The following is a 20,530-nucleotide window of genomic DNA, read 5'->3' as shown; positions in this document are numbered from 1 at the left end:
TAATAATAATAATAATAATAATAGTAGTAATAATAATAATAATAATAATAATAATAATAATAATAACAATAATAATAATAATAATAATTGTTTTTTTTCTTCTTGAAATGTATAACTACTTTTGTATGTTTTATACACTTTTATGAAAGAAATTCTTTGAGGTTGTTTTCCTCTTATTTATAGGGCTCACTGAGATATTTTATCTCATCCCAATTATTATTATTTTTTTTAGCAGCTGGAAATAATAAAAATAATAATAATAATAATAATGATTGTTTTTTTCTTCTTGAGATGTATAACTACTTTTGTATGTTTTATACACTTTTATGAAAGAAACTCTTTGAGGTTGTTTTCCTCTTATTTATAGGGCTCACTGAGATATTTTATCTCATCCCAATTATTATTATTTTTTTTAGCAGCTGGAAGAACATGAGACATGAAAATTAGCATCAGAAAATCAGTTCCAAACTCCTGGACTTAGAATTTGATTTTTTGGTTTTATGATGTAATCAGACAATCGTAGTTTGTTTTCAAGATGTAATATTTTATGAATCTACTAAACATGTTGTAAACTATATTTCTGAATGTAGTTTTCAGTTATGATGGTGATTCTAATTTACTATTCATTATTAATTACCTCTGTTTTATTAAGGTGTAAGGGTCCAATTATCATATTCTAGACAAATGATAATGGGTCTTACACTATGTCATTTTCATATTGAAAAAAATGTGGGGGAAAGATGCAAACAATATGTAAAAAAGGATAGACAAGAAGAAGTAATGGATTTATGGAAAAAAAAATTGTATATTCGACTAGTGTGGAGGAGTATGATCATCACCTGCAACATTTTGAGCTAGTGTGTGCCGATATTATTCTTTTTGTTGATTATGTGAAAGATTCGTGGTTAACACCTTACAAAGAAAGGTTAATCAATGTTTGGACCAATAGAGTGATGCATTTGGGGAACACAACATCTAACAGATATTTTTAAATTTGATTTGTTTGTTTTAGAAAATATGATTTACTAGTTTATGTGATTTATTTTAATTTTTATTATTTAATTTATTTGTAGAGTTGAGTCTGTCCATTGGAGATTGAAAAATATGCTGCAAACTAGTTTTGGTGATTTGTGTAAAATTTGGGATGCTGTGAATATGATGTTGAAGAACTAAATATGTATCATTCAATATTCTTTTCAGAAAACCATCAAGGATGTTGAGCATGGGCATAATTCATCATTCTTTCAAAGTCTGCATCATAGTTTATCAAGGAAATGTTTTAAAAAAATTGACAAATAGTAGCAGAGAGTGAAGATTGTAGGTACTGACAAAACAATATGTGGTTGCTCAATCACAACAACTCATGGATTACCATGTGCTTATGAGTTGGCAAATTTGCAGATATCTGGTAATGTTATCCATTTAGCTAGCATTCATGTTTTTGGAGAAAGTTAAGCCTTGAGAATGAATTGGAGGATGAAGAATCTTTATCAGATTATGACTTTTTAGAAGAGTTAGAAGCAATGAAAGCGTACATGAAGAAACACGATATTGTAAGTCAAAGGATATTCAGGGCTAAGGTGCGTGAAGTTGTATTTCCACATACAACATCAATACTTGCACCACCAGAGAAGGTGAGAACCAAGGGAGCAAGTAAAAAGAAGAAAGAATTTGATACTCCTCGTGATCCTTCATATTGGGAGTATGTTGATGCCTCTCAAGAATCTACAAAGCAACCATCTCAACGTTCAACAAGGCAACCATCTCAATCATCACAATATTCTCCAAAACAACCATTTTACACACATTTTCCTACTCTTATACATCTGTATATTGAGGAGATAATAGATGTAGTGGCTGATGGAAATTGTGAGTTTCGTGCAACTGCAGCATTGTTAGGTTGGACTGAAGAATCTTGGCCTTTAGTTCGAACACAATTGGATAAAGAGATTCGTCTACATCAAGACCTTTATGCCAATGTGTTCGATGACAGTGTTGAATCAATGCGAAACTCATTGAAAATATCAGGACTGAGTGCTCAAGGACAAGATAAGTGGATGTGTTTACCAGACTTGGGTTACGTGATAGCAACACTATCTAATGTCATATTGGTGTCGTTGTCTCATAATCTGAATATGACATTATTTCCGCTAAACAAAGCACCGCCGTCAAAAGAATGTTTACTAGCAATTGGATTCGTCAATGAAAATCATTGGGTACAGGTAAAATTTATAATGTTTATTAAATTAAATTAATTAGCATTGTTTATGATATTAGCATTGTTTATTAAATTAAGGTTTAATATTTTATTGTTCAGATCAAATTGAACTCTAATTGTCCTTTGCCACCTACGTCACAAAAATGGAAAGACTATTGTAGTGAATGTGCAAAGACATGGGAAATAGCTTGTGTAGCACGTATGAAGCATTGGGAACACATTGATCCATCATTTAGCAAATCATCTTGTATTTCATTAAATGAAGATTAAAATATATCTTGTATTTCATGAAATGAATATTATAATTTAATATATTGTATTTCATTACGTGTTATCATTTACGTTATCATTACATGTCATCATTTACGTTATCATTTACGTTTCAAAATATAAAAACACATTCGATAATCTCAAAATATCTCAATATAAAATTATCGATTAAATATTCGGGCATACATAACACAATAACTAATCGTCATACAAGCGGCATAATTCACTTAATATCTCATGAATCTCACTAAATGGTCTTACCATATCTAAGGCCCTATTTGCAAGCTCAGCTGCTCTACGGTCTCTACCAGCATGTGCAGAAGATGATGGACCAGCATGTGCAGCAACAGTAGTATGTGGACTCGAATGTGCAACAGTGAATGGAGGGAGAATCAGAGGATGTGAAACACTAATATACCATGCATAGTAGTCTGTAGTGACCTCTCCAAGAAAAGTCACAACAGGATATAGTCTCCGAAGGGTCTCTACAGTTGATCTCATAGTACTCTCCCAAACCCAATCTATATTGTCCGGCATCGGAGGAACGTCACGCGGAATGCACTGAATACGACCAAACTGTCGAAGACATCGCTCTGGCAAATATGGGACTAAGACTCCACCACATCGAAGATATCCAGAAAACATCGAAATCGATACAAACAGATGATTAGCTCGATCACCATCATATGGTGTAAGCACTACATCCTCGAGCAACAATGCATCAAGTCTCCGAAGATATGCCATTAATCCACCTTCAACAGCATGTTTTGCAGTCCACCTACATGCTCTTGGAAGATGCGCAGAAACCGCTCCTCTATCACCCCGCTTACAGATCCTAGGGAAGTGCTCGTAAATCCAACACTGGAACATAATTAACATAATAAAATAACACAACATAATAATTAAATTAATAATTAAATTAATAATTAAATAAATAAATGACACAACTTAATATAAATGACACAACTTAATAAATAAATAAATAAATAACACAACTTAATAATTAAATAAATAAATGACACAACTTAATATACAACATAATAATTACTTGTAGTAGTAGTGTCATGTAACCTCCCACCTGTCGAGTGTCGTGGACAGCTCCATCTCCCAGTTTGTCATAAAGGAAAACCAATGTCGCGGAAGCCCACGAGTAGTCTCGACAACGATGTAAATCAATAAAAAGAGTAATGTATTTCGTCTCAACAAGCATATGCGTTTTATCGGCGAAAATAGTGCATCCAACTAAATGCAACAGATACGTTCTAGCCGCACACTCAAACTGGTTAGTTTGAATGAGACGGCTATATAAATCACGCAACCATTACAATCTTTATTAGGCACATTTGTTATAACTAATCTCAGCACATGCTTCCTCCCATCTTGCACCTAAGTACTCATGTGCAGCTCTTGCAGCATTATTAGTATTCATATTCAAAGGTGCATCAAAAAATTTACCATGTGGTGAGATGTGAAGGAGAGTAGCAACATCGTCTAAGGTGATAGACATCTCTCCAAATGGAAGATGAAATGAGCTGGTCTCTCTATGCCATCTTTCAACAAATGCGGATATAAGACCAGCATCAGCCATAGTGAGGTAGCCTTAAGATAGATGCATCAGCCCAGATTCCTGAATCCAATGCTCTACAGGAGCTGGCAGAGGAACTTCGACAAACTTCTTCAGTTTCAATCTGTTAGTAATTACTTTTAATGATCCACAATCCTGCGAGTAATTACAAAACAATTGAGATTAATTAAATAAACTTAAACATAAATAAACATTTATATTAATATACAATTAATTGATTAAACTTAAAAATAAATATAATTAAACATTTATATTAATATATAATTAATTAAATAAACTTAAACTTAAACATAAATATAATTAAACATATATATAAATATACAATTAATTTAATAAACTTAAACATAAATAAAAAAATAATTAAACATATATATAAATATACAATTAATTAATTAAACTTAAAAATAAATATAATTAAACATTTATATTAATATATAATTAATAAAATAAACTTAAACTTAAAATTAAACATAAATATAATTAAACATATATATAAATATACAATTAATTTAATAAACTTAAACATAAATAAACAAATAATTAAACATATATATAAATATACAATTAATTTAATAAACTTAAACATAAATAAACAAATAATTAAACATATATATAAATATACAATTAATTTAATAAACTTAAACATAAATAAACAAATAATTAAACATATATATAAATATACAATTAATTTAATAAACTTAAACATAAATAAACAAATAATTAAACATATATATAAATATACAATTAATTTAATAAACTTAAACATAAATAAACAAATAATTAAACATATATATAAATATACAATTAATTTAATAAACTTAAACATAAATAAACAAATAATTAAATATAAAAATAAATTAACATATACCTCTCATTCCCATAGTCTTCGAGCCACGTGTGCTCGTACTGTGTTAACACACATGTCACCGTCGGTCCTCCGAGAAATACGGTCTGCTGATCCTGATCATCAATATCAGCAGCATCATCCGACTCATCAGCATCATCAACATGTGCAGAAGTATCATGAATATCATTAGCGGCCTGCTCCATCTGTGGAGGCTGAGGGACATCCTCCTCCATATGTGCATGCTCAGTGGACTCAACATCATCATCTTGGACCTCCTCTTGTCTTCGACGACGCTGCCTAATTGGACAATTTGCTTTGTTGCGTCGTCTGTTTGATGCTGTTGGTGGAATTCTCTCTACACCATCACCTCTGTCACATATCAAGTTACGAATAATTTGACCAAACCCACCTCTCATTCTAGGCACTGCAATATATCAATAAATCAATATTAAAAACAAATGGAAAAGTATTTAAAAAAACCCAAAAAACCATTTCGAAACTTTCCATGCATCTCAAAGTTTCGAACGTTTTTTTTCGTAACTTTCAGAATATTCGAAACTTTTACGTTTCGAAGGTTTCGCATTGTTCAAAAGTTTCGAAAGTTTGTACTTCGAAACTTTCAAGTTTATCGAAACTTTTCGAATCTTTTGTACTTCGAAAGTTTCGAAAGTTTGAAAATTTCTGAAAAAAATGAATTTCAAAACTTTCATATTCAACAAAAGTTTCGAAAGTTTCCTTACTTTTTCACTTCGGATGTTTGAAAGATCCGATTTTTTGGTAGAGTGTGAGAATCGAATATTTCAGAGTTTCGAAGAGATGGGTGAAAAAAGGAAAATGTATTTTTTTAGGGTTTTATAGATGAAATAAGGGGAAGAATGGTCTTTTCCTAATGATTGGGGGGGGGTGCACAGTACAATTCTCATATTGTTATTATCTTCGTTTTGTAGTTGCATTTCCCAACGAAAATAATCTTAAACCCTAAACCCAAAACCTGAAACCCTAATCCCAAAACCCAAAACCCTAATCCCAAAACCTGAAAGCCTAAACCTGAAACCCTATACCATTAACCTGAACACTAATCCTGAAATCCTAAACCCAAAAACCTAAACCCAAAACCGTACACCCTAAACCCTAACACCTTAGACCATAACACTAATAAAAATAGAGATATCAAATAAAGTAATAAATACATCTTTATTTGACTATTTTATTTTATTATATGTTATTATTATCTTCGTTATATAGTAATAACATATAATAAAATATAGTTGTCAAATAAAGTAATAATTAAATATTTATTTGACAACTCTATTTTATTATATATTAGAATTATCATCTTCGTTTTGTAGTTGCATTTCCCAACGAAAATATTCCTAAACCCCAAACCCTAAACCCTAAACATGAACACCTAAACCCAAAACCTCATACCCTAAACTTAAAACCAGAAATCCTGAACCCGAAACTTGAAACCCTAATCCCGAAACCCTTAACTTGAAACCTGAAACCCTAAACCATTAACCTGAAACCCTAATCCCGAAATCCTAAACCCGAAACCGTAAATCCAAAATCCTAAACCATAAACCCTACACCCGAAACCCCATACCCTAAACCATAACACCCTAATAAAAACAGAGATATCAAATAAAGGAATAAATACATCTTTATTTGACTATTGAATTTTTTTATATGTTATTATAATCCTAAACCCTAATTCCTATATCCTAAACCCAATACCTGAAACCCTAAACCTAAAACCCTAAACTCAAAACCCCATACCCTAAATCCTAACACCATAAACCAATTTGCAAAGCATCATCGTTCTTCCTATTCTCCCCGGGTGCATAAACCATCTAGTCCATTCACATTAATTCTTAGTGATGTTTGGGGACCTTGTAGGGACCCTACTCCTAATGGAAGATGGTTTATTACCTTCGTAGATGATCACACTCGATTAACTTAGGTTTACATAATGAAAACAAAATCTGAAGTTCAAAGTATCTTCAAAAGTTTTTTCCAAATGATTTTGACTCAATCTCAAGTAAAAATAAAAATCATCTATAGTGATAATGGAAAAGAATATTTTAATAAACACTTACATGAATTTTTCCTGCAACAAGGTATCATTCATCAAAGTTCATGTGTGGATACTCCACAACAAAATGAAGTGGTTGAACGGAAAAATAAACATCTCCTTTAAGTTGCAAGGGCATTGTTGTTTCAAAATAAGGTTTCAAAGTATCTTTGGGGAGAAACAATTCTCACTAGAACATATTTGATAAATAAGATGCCTACAAAAATTTTAGATTACAAAACTCCATTTGATGTTTTCATAAGTCTATTTCCTAATAATAAACTTTCATACACTCTTCCCCTAAAAATATTTGGATATACTGTTTTGAACCTATTTCCAAAAAGATTTTTGTGACTATGTATGCCGCTTTCTTTGACAAAACTCCTTTTTTTGGTGATCATCTTCAAGGGAGGATAATAGAAGAAGATGATGTTCAATATTTAAAAATTGCAAATCTGGATTTTCTAAACAATTTGGAAAAAACAAATTGTGAGAAATTGATTACAAAGGTATCCAACCCTTTAACTACGTATACTCAAGGAAAAAGGTGTCACAGAGAAGAGAACCTCAACACTGCCAAACATCCAAGGATCCAACAGGTAAGAGTTTTTCTAATTTTATTGTACCCTTTCAAAATTTTGATCATAATAATCTTGTCTTTGTAAAACCTGCTCCCAATGATTTCGTCCCTTTAAAACCTACCTTTGATGATTCTAGTCTACCCATTGTTGTCCCCCACTTTTAGAGCTTTTACTTGTGAACTGACAAAAACAGAGATCCCAAGAGATATACAACAAGCTCTAAGAGTTCCTAAGTGGAAAGAAGTTGTCTTGGAGGAGATGAGTGCTCTTATAAAAAGTCAAGCTTGGAAAAGGTGAATCTACCTAGAGGAAAGAGAACTGTGGGGTGCAAATGGGTGTTTACCATAAAACACAAGGTTGATGGATCAGTAGAGAGTTATAAGGTCAGGCTAGTTGCCAAAGGCTTTACACAAACTTATGGAATTAATTACTCAGAAACTTTTGTTCTTATTGCAAAACTTAACATCATTAGAGTTCTTTTATCTTTAGTTGTTAACTTGGATTGGCCATTACAACAGCTAGACGTAAAAAATGTGTTTTTAAATGAGAGTTAGAGGAGGAAGTCTATATGGATTCACCCTCGGGGTTTGAATTTAAATTCAACCAAAAGGTCTGCAAGCTTCAGAAGTCTCTTTATGGCTTGAAACAGTCACCTCGAGCAAAGTTTGAAAGCTTCACTCAATTTGTTAAGAAGCATGGATATTCTCAATGCCAAATTGATCACACCATGTTTGTGAAACATTCTTCTCAAGGCAAAATGGCAATATTGATCGTTTATGTAGATGATATTGTTATCATCGAGGGTGATTCTAATGAAATAAAAAATTTGAAGCTTGCTGCTGAATTTGAAATTAAAGATCTTGAGCCTTTAAAATATTTTTTGGGAATGGAAGTTGCAAGATCAAAGAAATGGATTGTTGTATCACAACAAAAATATATTTTAGATCTTTTAAAAGAAATCGGGATGATGGGTTGTAGGCCAGCTGATACTCCAATAGATCCTAATCAGAAAATTGGTAGTAATGGCAGTAGTGATCCAGTGGATACATCTCGGTAACAAAGATTAGTAGGAAGACTAATTTATCTATCTCATACTCGTCCAGATATAGCTTTTATTGCTATCTTAGTGAGTCAACTTATGCACTCACCTCACGAAGAACATTTAAAGGTTGTTTAACGTATTATAAGGTATCTCAAAAGTTCCCCCGGAATGGGACTGTTTTCCATAAAATTGATCAACAAGGAATTAAGGTATTTACTGACGTAGATTGGGCAGGGCCCATCACGGATAAAAAGTCAACATCTGGTTACTGCACATTTGTTTGGGGAAACTTAGTTACTTGGAGGAGCAAGAAACAAAATGTAGTAGCTAGAAGCAGTGTTGAGGCAAAATATAGGGCAATGGCCCAAGGTGTTTGTGAAGAGCTCTTCAAAGAATCTTAGAAGAGCTTAAACTTCCTATAAATCTTCCAATGAGGCTGTATTGCGACAACAAGGCAGCAATTAGCATTTCTTAAAATCATGTTCAACATGAGCAAACCAAAAATGTTAAAATTGATAGACATATTATAAAAGAGAAAATAGATGTAGGTCTGGTTTACATGCCTGAGTCTGGTCTACGATTAATTTTTTAGGCATAAGTCTGGCCTACGACCCATTATAGACTTTTTATTCGGTCTGGTCTGACCTTTTTAAATGTCTGATCAGGCCTAAAAACCTATTTAAAAGTCTTATTCACATTAAAATATTTAAATATAATATTTTACATTTTTTTTAAATTGGCTAAACTAGGCATTTATTTAAAAGGAAAACTAATAAAATTATAATCAAATTTAATAACTAACAAGTTTGCACTGCAACAACCTTCCAAGAAAACAAAAAAACAAAATGAATCAATAATTAGTCCCTATACACATATTAAGCTAAACGTTCTATCCATACCAATTTACATGATACCAATACCATTGTATATATGTTAAACAAAAAATGATTTTTCTAACAAAATGATTTTAAATTTTTTTTGAAACAAACACCCTTTAAACCCTAAAAAATGATTTTTAGTTTCAAAGAATAGATTTTTTTCTGCAACAAACGCACCAATTATTATCTCTCAAATAAACTCGAACATATTCAATAATAATATAATTAATATTATTATCAACTTTGAAACACTTCTAAAAGGACTGAAACTATTTTATGCATTTTTTTTAATTATTTTTTTACAAATTCGCATATACTGTTTTTATTATTATTTATAAAACCTAAAATTATACCAACTTCAATGGAGTTTTTAGAAGATTTTAAAAAGATTTTACAAAGGTTAACTTTACTAAAGTAATACAAAGATAAAAAAATAAAAATAAAAAAGATTTTGAACTAGTAAATATGGAAATCTTACATAGTATAATAATTATATAATAATATGATTGAAAAGATCGGGGGCAAAAAAGAACAGAGATAATATGAAACGGCTAACGAATATGGAACGACTATTAAGTAATTGTCTAATTGATAGACTTTAAAATAAGAAATAATATTATTAATAATATATATATATATATGTCGGCTTGTCAGGCCTAAATAGGTTTTTTACAGTCGGGCATATTTAAATAAATAAGCTTTAAAAATAATTTGAGTCTAACCTTTTTATTAAACAAGTTAGACCATACGTAGGCTAGGCTATAGGCCCCCTGACGGACAACCTAGCTTATTCTCATCCCTAGATATGAATGTGTTTATTAGATGATTTTATATTTAGGTTTATTTGTATTTTGGGGGAAAAAATCAAATCACTCTGATTTGATTTATTTCCTAATTTATTTTTTCTTTATTCTCTACATTCATTAGATAGATGGCAACATTGTATATATATGTCTCAGACTAGGTAGTCAATCCTAGATAGCGGCGCGTCGCGGCCAAACCCAGAAACCGGGATAGCGGGTTGCGGGATACCGAGATTTTTTGAACAAATTATATGAATAATACTATATAAACATGCATAATAAAACAACATCTCAAACTCATAAACATTCATAAATTAAAAAATAAAACAGAAAGAAAAAATGAAATAAAAAGAAGTAACAAAAAATAAATTAAATAAAAGAAATAGAAAGAATTAACTAAGTAACAAAAGATGAAAAAATTAAATTAAAATAAAAACAGAAAGAAAAAAAACAAAAAAGAAAAAGAAGTAACAAAAAATAAATTAAAAAAATGAAACAGAAGAAAGAACTAAAGTTAAATAAAATAAAATAAAATAAAAAACAGAAAAAAAGAAGTAACAAAAAAAATAAAGAAATAGAGAACGAGAAAGAAGTAAAAAGAAAAGAAAATTAAATTAAAAAAAAAAAAAAAAAGAAGTAAAAAGAGAAAAACAGTTTATGTTTTACTTAATTCAGTATGATAAATAGAGAGATAGGATAGAGAATACCACACAAGGATTTTATCCTGGTTCACCCAATGTGGGTTACGTCCAGTCCTCACACTGTGAGATTTTCCACTAAGTGTAAAAGAGCTTTCTTGAACTTACAACACCTAGTCTTAGATCAACCTTGATCTATTTCAACCTCTAATGCTTTCTGCCCAGAAAGCAATACCAGCACCTATCTAACCTTGATAGGAAGTAATCTTAAAACAAACTATCAAGAAACTCTTATAGTTTGAGTTTTTACAATTTGATTGTTTTGACAGAATCTGAAATTTCTCAACTCTTGTTTGAGAATTGATTCTTTACAAAGGATCTAATGATAATTGTGCAAACTATTTGATAAGTAAAAACCAGCAACTGTTTCGCAGAAATCAGTGAGTATGATTTGCCTCTGTTTTTGCAGAATTTCAAGTATGTATGTGATTGATTATGGATATTGAAGCACTTGAATTTCTTGCTTAGAATCGGGATAATGGCCATCTATTTACAGGTTGTAGATGTACTTGAATGAAGGTACAAGAGCTGTTGGAGAGACTTTGCTTTTTGACTGAAACATTATTTCAGAATAAAAATAATCATTGTTTGAAATAGCTTTTTGACTTTTAATGGTTTAGCATTTAAAGCATTTCTATCTTTTCTTAGAAAGTGCTCTTGACGTTTCTTCATTGATCTTGGATGGTACATTATCTGTCTTGAGTCTTGAGTGTAGCTAGAGAAGGTTGGAGATGAATTGCAGATCAAAACAGAAAAAAACAGAGTTGCTGTCTCTGTGCAGAAAAACGGAGAATGATTAACGTTCTTGGTTTGTCAGTTTTAACTTTCTTGAACTTTCTTGAGCTTCAATAATCATTTTGGAAGTGGTAAAAAGGATTTTGAGGGTGGAGTGGATGGCTTAGAAGATTTGGGTGGTGACTTAGAAAGAGGTGCAGAATCCACATTATTTAGTTCATTTATTAGACTCAATATGGTTAGACATTTTTCTTCACCCCAAAATACAAACGTAAATGAGATTGAACTTTCTCAAATTGTTTCTTTTTTTCTCAACTGTCTCACTCGTACTATATCAATTATTACAACCAATAGAGTTCAAACTTTACCTCAAATCAAGCTTTACCACCTCAAGTGGGTTTTGCTCCTCGTTCCAAAGCTTCCATACAACCTCCAACCTCCTATGTTACTCTGTTTTTTGAAGATTCAATTTACCTCAAATTATCATCTGTTTCTTGGATATTTAGTTCCATCTCAAATTAGGATTTGTGTTTTTTTAATAATTACTTTAAAACATTTTTGTCACGCCAATTCAAATTTAACTTAAAGATATGGATGCAGCAGAATTTTTATTTTATTTCATTATTTCTAGACGTAGTACATTGGAATAATATTCAAAACATTTACTTTCAATTCTTAGTAGGAGAATCGGCTTGGATGTGAGCGGAAGCAGCATGGGCTAGAGCAGTTGGAGCAGCAAGAGCAAGAGCTATTTTGCAATGGACGACATGCCAACAATGACAATCAGTGAGGGAGTACCTTCTCCTGGAACCACAACCACCATGAGAACAAACATCAGGTGAGAAAAAATAATAATTTTGTTCAATTTAAAAATTACTACTTTCTTAAAACAGTTGAAGAATTATTAGAAAGGAATAATTCTTGATGTAAAGCAACATCCAATGTCTTATCTACCAGTTTTCTTTGTTAGAAGGCTTGCATATTTTATATGATAGAAAGTGATTTTGCTCTTATGGTGGCTTTCCTCGTAAATGTTTGTCATTTCTGTAAGTGGTGTTGTTTGCAATTTGTCGAAAAATATCAGATGTGAAAAAGATCAGATCGCTATCTTTAAGAGGCGAGCTTTTGATTGACGCGTGTGTGGTGGTTCATTTGTTTGCGTTCTTTCTTTTTCACAAAATTGGGGTACCCCTTGGGGCCCTCTCCAAGTCTCATACCTCCATCTTATATATCCTACTAGTGTATGATATCCTTATATGTGGGACTTTTTCATTTTTTTCAATTCACAACAACACTAGCTGTTAAAAATGTCATCATTATTTTCAATAAATTTTCATTAAAGCATTATCATTTCCAACAATATCTAACATGTAAACATCAAGAACAAACTACCATTTTACCTATCATATATTTGATACCGTATTTTACCTATCATATATTTGATACCGTTGAACACATGTAAACATTTTACAGTACATGTCTGAGGCTGAGCATGTGTATGGATGTATATTTAATTGGTTTTTCTCACGTCTTCGTACAATTTCAAAAAAAAATTATGGTCTAAATGCAAGTTAGATCATTATGGTCAAAAAAATTACGTCTTCGTAAAAATTATTTCAAAAAAAATTGGTTTTTCTCACTTCTTTGTACAATATCAATTTGTGATCTCTTTCAAAATATTCTTTAAAATATTAACTTAATGTTATTACTTAAATAGCATATTTAAGCGACACAAAATTATATATATTTTCTTTTATATTAATACTAATAGATTTTAATTATAGTCTGAATGTATAGTTTATTATGAACTCAACCATCGAAACCAACAAAAACAATTCAACTTAGAGAGGAAGGAAAACAAAACGCTCACCAACGGATTCGAGATCATTCGCCATAGAAGACTGTAAAATGCGCAACAACCACCAAAATATAATTTTAAGAAAACCAATTCATGCACCCCAATTAAAGTAGGTGAGATGAGAATTTTATCGAAATTCAGTTATTAAAATATAAAAAATTATAACTAAATAAAAATCATTAAAGATAAAAGACAACTTCGAACCCATTAATCTTATTACGCCTGCATTTGTTTAACCTTAAATAAAAATAATTTTTAGTATAATAATTTTTAAATATTTATTTTAAATGATTCTTTATTTGTTTGTATTTGGTTTTAAAAAAGTAATTTTTTTAAAATACAAAATTATTATAAAGGAGGTGACTTTTCTAAATACATTAATTTTTATCTTTGCCATCATAGTTTGATTATCCATAGTACTTAAGACAGTAGTTTAAGTACTCATCAAAAAACAAAAAAATAAAATAATTCAAATAAAAAGCATTTTACATCAAAAAATAAGAGTAATTACATTATTTTCTCCAATAAACGAATTAAGTTTCATATTTTTAAATTTTGTGACATGTTTCTCTCTCATTTATAACAAGAGCAAAAAAACCTACTATTATTTTTAACTAAACAATTATTTTTTTAACAATAATTTTTCAAAAATCTAAAAAATACATTCTTCAAACAATAAAAATAATTTTTAGTTTGAAAAAATCTGAAACATCCGCACCATATGCCTATATTAACAAAAACTATTTTATAATATAGGTAGCAGTTTCCTTCTGCCACTACCGTGATTAACAAAAGCTAAATACTTTATAAATTTCAATTATGTATTTTAATAATTAATGTCGCTAAAAAACTGACATTATATATATAAATTTACAATTAATTGAAGCATAAAATGCACACATACGGTTAGGAATGCAAAAACATAGTAGATAGGATTCTATGTCAGCAAACATATAATCAGAATCTTAAGTTGTTAAATAAATCACCTGTTTTATTCAGGATTTCAGGAAAACAAAAGGATAACAGCTTGGAAATGAATTTCCATGGGTGATGTACTGTTAATTTATGATCATGCAGTGCAACATTTTCAATAGCTATAACAGAGTAAAGGAACCACGACTATGTTCTGTTTCACTATCCAGGAACTAGGATCCAATGTAGCATCTACTCGGAATCCTGCATATTCTGGAAACAAAATAATGAAATATGCTAGTTACATTCTCAACCGAATTCGTTAAATACATATATAGCCGAAGTTGCCAGTTACTACACCAACCAGGGCTGCTGACACTCAAATTAAATATTACAACACTTAAACTAGTTAACTGTTTTATGTGAGTGCAATTTATGCCCATATTCATTCCCATAACCAAAGATGACAGATTTCAATACACACCCTTGACATGAGAAATTAGAGGTATAATTCATTTCCTCGTGCAGACATAACTAGCACACGTACTTCCATATAACCCAAAGTTGAATGTGTATCTTAGATTATTGCTGAGCTCCTGGGAAATTTCCCCTGTTGCCAATTTTGGTTTATATTGAATCTCATTTGACCCAAAAAATGATAACGAATAGAAAATTCAAAAATGGAGGTTCCATATGCACAGTGATCTAATTTATAGATTGTTTCAGCATCCATATCATCTTTTAATTCTCATTTTTACCATGGCCGATTTCAGTTATACAGGAATAAGTAAGCATTGCTTAACCTATGACTCTACCATCTCGAAGCTCTCAACATATCACATATACATGAATCAATCATAAATGATATATAAACAAAAAACTAAAAGACAAAGCCCACCTGAGTAGGAGCCTCTGAGCCCTTAGTGAGTGATAGCTTGGTTGGAGGTCCATCAAACAGACGGGAACATTCTGTGTATGCAGATCCTATTCCAACTCCAGCACCAAAAGCAATGGATGCCCAGCGAGTCTGAGGACTCCCTAGTACAATCAAAATAACTAGATTAAATCCACATAAATAATTTGGGAAAATCTCAAGACTATATTTGGGAGAAGTAGCAGATTATATTTGGGAGAAGACCTTGCAAACACAAAAAATACCCATACAGTTTATTTATTGTATGACTATTCCTATCATAAAAAGACATAAAAACCCCAATCTAAATCTCCAATTAACAGATTACTCTATATAATAAACAGATCTGCATAACTAGCAGATTATAAGTACCGAATTTCGAATCAAATATATTGTTGTGATTTGTTTAAAGAAAATTGCTATCCACAGACTATACTACGTCCTAATATCTAGATTATTTTATTAAAAGTCATATTTCAGGTCTTCAATTATAACTCATAAAATAAAAGTATGCATAGCCTTGGTTCGACCCTGTCATTCTCTTTTATCAATGTTTTGAGTGTGTGGGATATTTGTATGTAGGCTCTTTATAATAATAACAACAACTAAAACAAACACTTAAATTTGATCAATTTTCTTGACATAATTGTATATTTTATCACAATCAACCCCAAATAAAATTATGAGGTGTAACACTAGTATTACCCACAATAGAATTACAAAGCATCCAATTCAGAAAAGAAAATGAATCAAAAGAGAGAGCGGGTCCTAACTGAAAAAGAGGAGACCGCCAAATGCACCAGCAAATGAGGAGTATACAAAGCGGCGGACAGTAAGATCAAGGCAGGCATCCCATTTGGCATCAAGGTCATAGTGTGGAGGAATTATTTCTTTGTTGTCAGCCATCGGAGAGAGAATGGACCGAGTTGATCACCAAATTAAATCACAATACTCTGTATATGTAAAACCCTAAGATTCAAAAGAACTCGATTCTTGTGAATTTCTTATACCTGATTGATAGATAAAAAAGGGGAAAATCTAGTTAGAATATAAACGAAAAATTTGAAAACAATGAATGCAATCATGGAAAATTTGGGATTTAATGTGATGGTAAATAATTAGGGCTATTATGGATATATAAATATCAAGAACCTTAACAATAGAGATAAAAAATATCAATACTCAAATTGAAGATTCATTTCATCCGATTTCTGATGTGGATTATCAGGGAATCCAATTTCTTGATTATGACCGTTAACACAAAATTGAAGATTAAAATGTATAAATGGAATAGGTTGAAGAAAATACAAGCATTTAAAAAAACCTATTATAAAGATACCGATCTACAACAAATGGAATAAAATAACAGAGCTCCGAAAATGATTGAAAAATGTTTTTCATATACTAATTAGTCACTGCAAAATGGAAGTCTACACAAAATATGAAGAAAAAATAGATCTGAGAAAACTAATAAAATACTAACAGGACGAAATCTATCAATAATCTACAAACAAAAACTTATCTACAAAAACAAGAGAGAAAAAAGTGATCTAAACCCGGCACCGATTTTGTATCTCTCCTCTACTTGTCCGTCGCGGTCGTTCGATTTTGTCTTCTAGTGTCTTGGACTTTGTTGCATGTATGAGAGAAATGAGGATTTTTAGAGGGAGACGAGATTGATAAAACGAGGAAGGCGAGATAAAGAAGGAGTGGGGGGAGAGAACGTGAGAAGACGGGAAATGATGGAAGATAGAGCGAGGGAGCAAAAAGTTGGGTGAGAGAGACGAAGGGATTTTTGTGTGATTATTTCAACACTTCGTTGAAATGTTATTTTAAAAAAAAAAAAAAAAAGAAAAAAAAAAAAAAACTAAGAAATAGTAATAGAATGGAGTGACGGCGGCTACAGAGAAAAAACTAGGGTTGTGTTTGTGTGTTGGACTTTCTAAAAAATTAAGCTAGATTTGTGTGTAGTGGGCTTAGTGTTTTTTTATAAGGCAATGGGCTTAAGTTTTGTAAATAAATAAGAAAAATTTACCCTGTACACCCCAAATTAGCCCTGTACCCCCAAAATAATTTCAAAATGCCAAAAATACCCTCAAATTTTTTTGACTATTTGACACAATGAAAAGTTAAAAAAAAATTTCACCATTTTGTCATTCCCGGAGCAATAAAAAAGATTGCCGGAAGGTTGAAGTTTTCCGGTAACTTCCGAAAAACTCAAAAGTAAGTTTTTCGGTATGCAACATACTTTCGGGAAACTTGAAAAATAAATTTTTCGGTACAGAAGGGAAAACTTGTGTACCGGAAATCTTCAGACACAAGTTTTCTGGTATGTGTTCCGGAAAACTTCAGCCACAAGGTTTCCGGTACATAACTTGTTTCCGGAAAACTTCCTACCCAAGTTTTCCAGTACAGAACAATGTTTTCTAATTTAATTCTTTAATTTTTTTTTATTTAATTTAAATGTTAACATATATGGATGAACCGTTACTATTAATGGATAAAACATGCGTCGATACTACAAATATTTTGACACAAATCAGGTATGAATAAATATAAGTAATATTAATATTGTAAAAATATATTATGGTGATTAATTATAATTTATTTTACTTCAGATATTTGATTCAAGGGACGCTATTGTGAAATGAGCAAAAGAAATTGGCATAAAAAATAAAGTTACTGTTATTATCAGAAGATCAAATATAGAAACAGGAGAGAAAGGAAGGAGAAATAAATTAATATTAGGATGTGACAAAGGAGCAAAATACAAGGGTGCTGCTAGTTCAACTCGAAGTTCAACAAAAAAGTGTGATTGTCCTTTCAAGCTTAGATCAAAACCATTAAAAGATGGTTCAGGATGGATAGTTAAAGTAATTTGTGGAATTCACAACCATGAATTACCTGATATTTTGGAAGGGCATGCATATGTTGGACGCTTAAATGATGAAGAAAGAAAACATGTTCACGACTTAACAAAATATAATGTTGCACCGAGACACATATTACTCTCATTGCAATACCGAGATAATAGTAATGTTACTAAGATCTCACAAATATATAAACAAATGAGTGTTATTCGATTGCACTTGAGAGGTAATAGAACAGAGATGCAACATTTATTCAAGTTAATTGAAGATGCAAAATATGTGTGTTGGAATAGAATGTGTGAAGACTCCGATGTTATGAGAGATATTTTTTGGGCGCATCCAGATTCAGTGAAGTTGTTGAATTTGTTTCCGATTGTATTGATTATGGACAGTACCTACAAAACCAATAAATACAGAATGCCATTACTTGATGAGAGGTAATAGAACAGAGATGCAACATTTATTCAAGTTAATTGAAGATGCAAAATATGTGTGTTGGAATAGAATGTGTGAAGACTCCGATGTTATGAGAGATATTTTTTGGGCGCATCCAGATTCAGTGAAGTTGTTGAATTTGTTTCCGATTGTATTGATTATGGACAGTACCTACAAAACCAATAAATACAGAATGCCATTACTTGAAATTGTTGGTATGACATCAACAAAGAATACATTTGTAGTTGGATTTGCTTATTCGGAATGTGAAAGGGAAGAAAACTTTTGTTGGGCATTAGAGAGACTAAGAGATTTATTTGTTACACAAAATAAATTTCCTTAAGTAATTGTGACAGACAGAGATCTTGCGTTAATGAATGCAGTTGATATTGTATTTCCACATGCTATTAATTTACTTTGTCGATTTCATATCGACAAAAATGTTGGAGCAAAATGCAAACAATATGTCTCAAAGGATAGACAAGAGTTGGTATTCAATATGTGGAAAGACATTATATATTGCAGTGATGAAAAATATTATAGCATGCGGTTGCACATGTTTGAACAATCATGTGTTGATTCTGAAGTGTTTGTTGATTATGTAAAAGAAACTTGGTTGACTCCACATAAGGAAAGATTCGTTGAAACATGGACAAATCAAGTGATGCATTTGGGGAACACAACGACTAATAGGTATATAATGTCATTTTATTATATATTGTTGAATATCATTATATTTTCTAATGTGACTGTAAAATTTTATTATAGGGTTGAGTCAGCTCAGTGGAAACTGAAGTTAATGTTGGAAAATAGCATGGGTGATTTGTGTAAATGTTGGAAGTTAATGATATCGATTTGGATATCGGTTTTTGTCAAAATTGGCTTAACCCAACCCGTATATACCCCTACATATAGACTTAGTTAGTAATAACTTGCTGCATTTAGTTGAGTGAAATAAATCATATTTCAAGTTCAAGGTCGTTTCAACTATTTTTTTTAAACAAAACATTACTAATACTAATTTTACTTCTTGAAAAATAAAATGTAAATCATATTATCAAACACTTAACAAGTTTTACATAAATAACACAAAAATAGCAATCTTTAAATTAATAAGTTATTTCATATCTATAAGAATTACAACTTTAATAACTCAATAACACTATCTAAAGTTTACAATCAATCACTTTATAAATAATCAAGAAAAATTAAGTCATAGATAGACATTTTATTAACAACACATCCATTTAATAATTAAATCCCTCTAATTAACGTAAAAGATGAATATATTTCTCAACTATTTCAAAATAAAATTAACCAGTATTTTTGACAATTCTAACAACGAGTTATTTTTGTCTCGTTATCAACGATGAGTCATCAGAGTAATTAATATTTTCTACTCATCGAGTCAACTACTTAAAGTAACAATAATTGTCATATATATTAGAAAACACAAAAGTTTCGGATAATCCACAAGACAACACTTTTATGACAAACGTTGTTTTAGGTTTTATAAAAAAAAAAGATTTGGTGAATCTTAGACAACCCTTTTCTCTGGGAGCATTGTCTTAGGTTTTATACTTTTATTTTATTTTGCAGTAAACAAATTTATTGTGCTTAATTGTTTAAATTTAATAAAAGACTAATAAAAAAATTAATTAAAGAGTTTTAATTTAATTAAAGAAATATCAAATTATTTCGGTTTAGAAAACCTTCATTTATGTCACAGTATATCCAAATATAACTTAAAAGAAAAGTTGATATTCACAAAAATACCAAAGTATATACTTATTAAAATGATTGAGCTTTGGTAA

The 20,530-nt window shown here is 30.8% G+C and overlaps 4 protein-coding genes across 8 annotated transcripts; 1 reads left to right on the top strand and 3 right to left on the bottom strand.

Moving 5' to 3' along the window:
- The first annotated feature begins 1,363 nt into the window (after positions 1–1,363).
- On the top strand, positions 1,364–2,302 carry LOC113786270 (uncharacterized). Its single transcript, XM_027333635.1, has 3 exons — positions 1,364–1,408; positions 1,842–2,222; positions 2,297–2,302. Exons 1-3 carry the CDS (start codon positions 1,364–1,366, stop codon positions 2,300–2,302), a joined length of 432 nt encoding a protein of 143 aa, XP_027189436.1.
- Positions 2,303–2,686: 384 nt separating this feature from the next.
- LOC140920138 (protein MAINTENANCE OF MERISTEMS-like) lies at positions 2,687–4,076 on the bottom strand. The gene is made up of 3 exons (XM_073367471.1): positions 3,944–4,076; positions 3,537–3,643; positions 2,687–3,349 (listed from the first exon to the last, which is right to left on the bottom strand). The coding sequence occupies exons 1-3, from the start codon at positions 4,074–4,076 to the stop codon at positions 2,687–2,689; spliced, it is 903 nt and encodes a 300-aa protein (XP_073223572.1).
- Positions 3,559–5,336, bottom strand: LOC140919913 (uncharacterized). Its single transcript, XM_073366878.1, has 2 exons — positions 4,942–5,336; positions 3,559–4,208 (listed from the first exon to the last, which is right to left on the bottom strand). The coding sequence occupies exons 1-2, from the start codon at positions 5,334–5,336 to the stop codon at positions 4,193–4,195; spliced, it is 411 nt and encodes a 136-aa protein (XP_073222979.1). The 3' UTR covers positions 3,559–4,192.
- A 9,156-nt stretch (positions 5,337–14,492) lies between these two features.
- Positions 14,493–17,341, bottom strand: LOC101513795 (MICOS complex subunit MIC10). 5 transcript variants are annotated; one of them, XM_004499277.4, is made up of 4 exons: positions 16,968–17,341; positions 16,185–16,421; positions 15,397–15,536; positions 14,493–14,771 (listed from the first exon to the last, which is right to left on the bottom strand). In XM_004499277.4, exons 2-4 carry the CDS (start codon positions 16,315–16,317, stop codon positions 14,751–14,753), a joined length of 294 nt encoding a protein of 97 aa, XP_004499334.1. In that variant the 5' UTR covers positions 16,318–16,421; positions 16,968–17,341; the 3' UTR covers positions 14,493–14,750. The 5 variants fall into 5 exon arrangements, with proteins under 5 accessions (XP_004499334.1, XP_004499335.1, XP_073223818.1 ...); XM_004499278.4 differs by having other exon boundaries at positions 16,975–17,249; XM_073367717.1 differs by having other exon boundaries at positions 14,682–15,108; positions 16,930–17,254.
- Between the last annotated feature and the right edge of the window lie 3,189 nt (positions 17,342–20,530).

The sequence above is a fragment of the Cicer arietinum genome, chromosome 4, assembly GCF_000331145.2.
Source record: "Cicer arietinum cultivar CDC Frontier isolate Library 1 chromosome 4, Cicar.CDCFrontier_v2.0, whole genome shotgun sequence".
Classification (NCBI taxonomy): Eukaryota; Viridiplantae; Streptophyta; class Magnoliopsida; order Fabales; family Fabaceae; genus Cicer; species Cicer arietinum.
This window is presented reverse-complemented; position numbering and strand designations above follow the sequence as displayed.

Excerpts from the sequence above, each read along its gene's own strand:
- LOC113786270 (XM_027333635.1), top strand. The coding sequence starts at position 1,364 with ATGGATTACCATGTGCTTATGAGTTGGCAAATTTGCAGATATCTG. Across the intron at positions 1,409-1,841 it reads GGCAAATTTGCAGATATCTG|ATAATAGATGTAGTGGCTGA; the intron begins GTAATGTTATCC and ends TATATTGAGGAG.
- LOC140920138 (XM_073367471.1), bottom strand. The coding sequence starts at position 4,076 with ATGGCTGATGCTGGTCTTATATCCGCATTTGTTGAAAGATGGCATAGA. Across the intron at positions 3,644-3,943 it reads CCTTCACATCTCACCACATG|ACTACTCGTGGGCTTCCGCG; the intron begins GTAAATTTTTTG and ends ATCGTTGTCGAG. Across the intron at positions 3,350-3,536 it reads ACATGACACTACTACTACAA|TGTTGGATTTACGAGCACTT; the intron begins GTAATTATTATG and ends ATTATGTTCCAG.
- LOC140919913 (XM_073366878.1), bottom strand. The coding sequence starts at position 5,336 with ATGAGAGGTGGGTTTGGTCAAATTATTCGTAACTTGATATGTGACAGA.
- LOC101513795 (XM_073367717.1), bottom strand. The coding sequence starts at position 16,317 with ATGGCTGACAACAAAGAAATAATTCCTCCACACTATGACCTTGATGCC. Across the intron at positions 15,537-16,184 it reads TGGCGGTCTCCTCTTTTTCA|GGAGTCCTCAGACTCGCTGG; the intron begins GTTAGGACCCGC and ends TGATTGTACTAG. Across the intron at positions 15,109-15,396 it reads GCTCAGAGGCTCCTACTCAG|GGGAAATTTCCCAGGAGCTC; the intron begins GTGGGCTTTGTC and ends AATTGGCAACAG.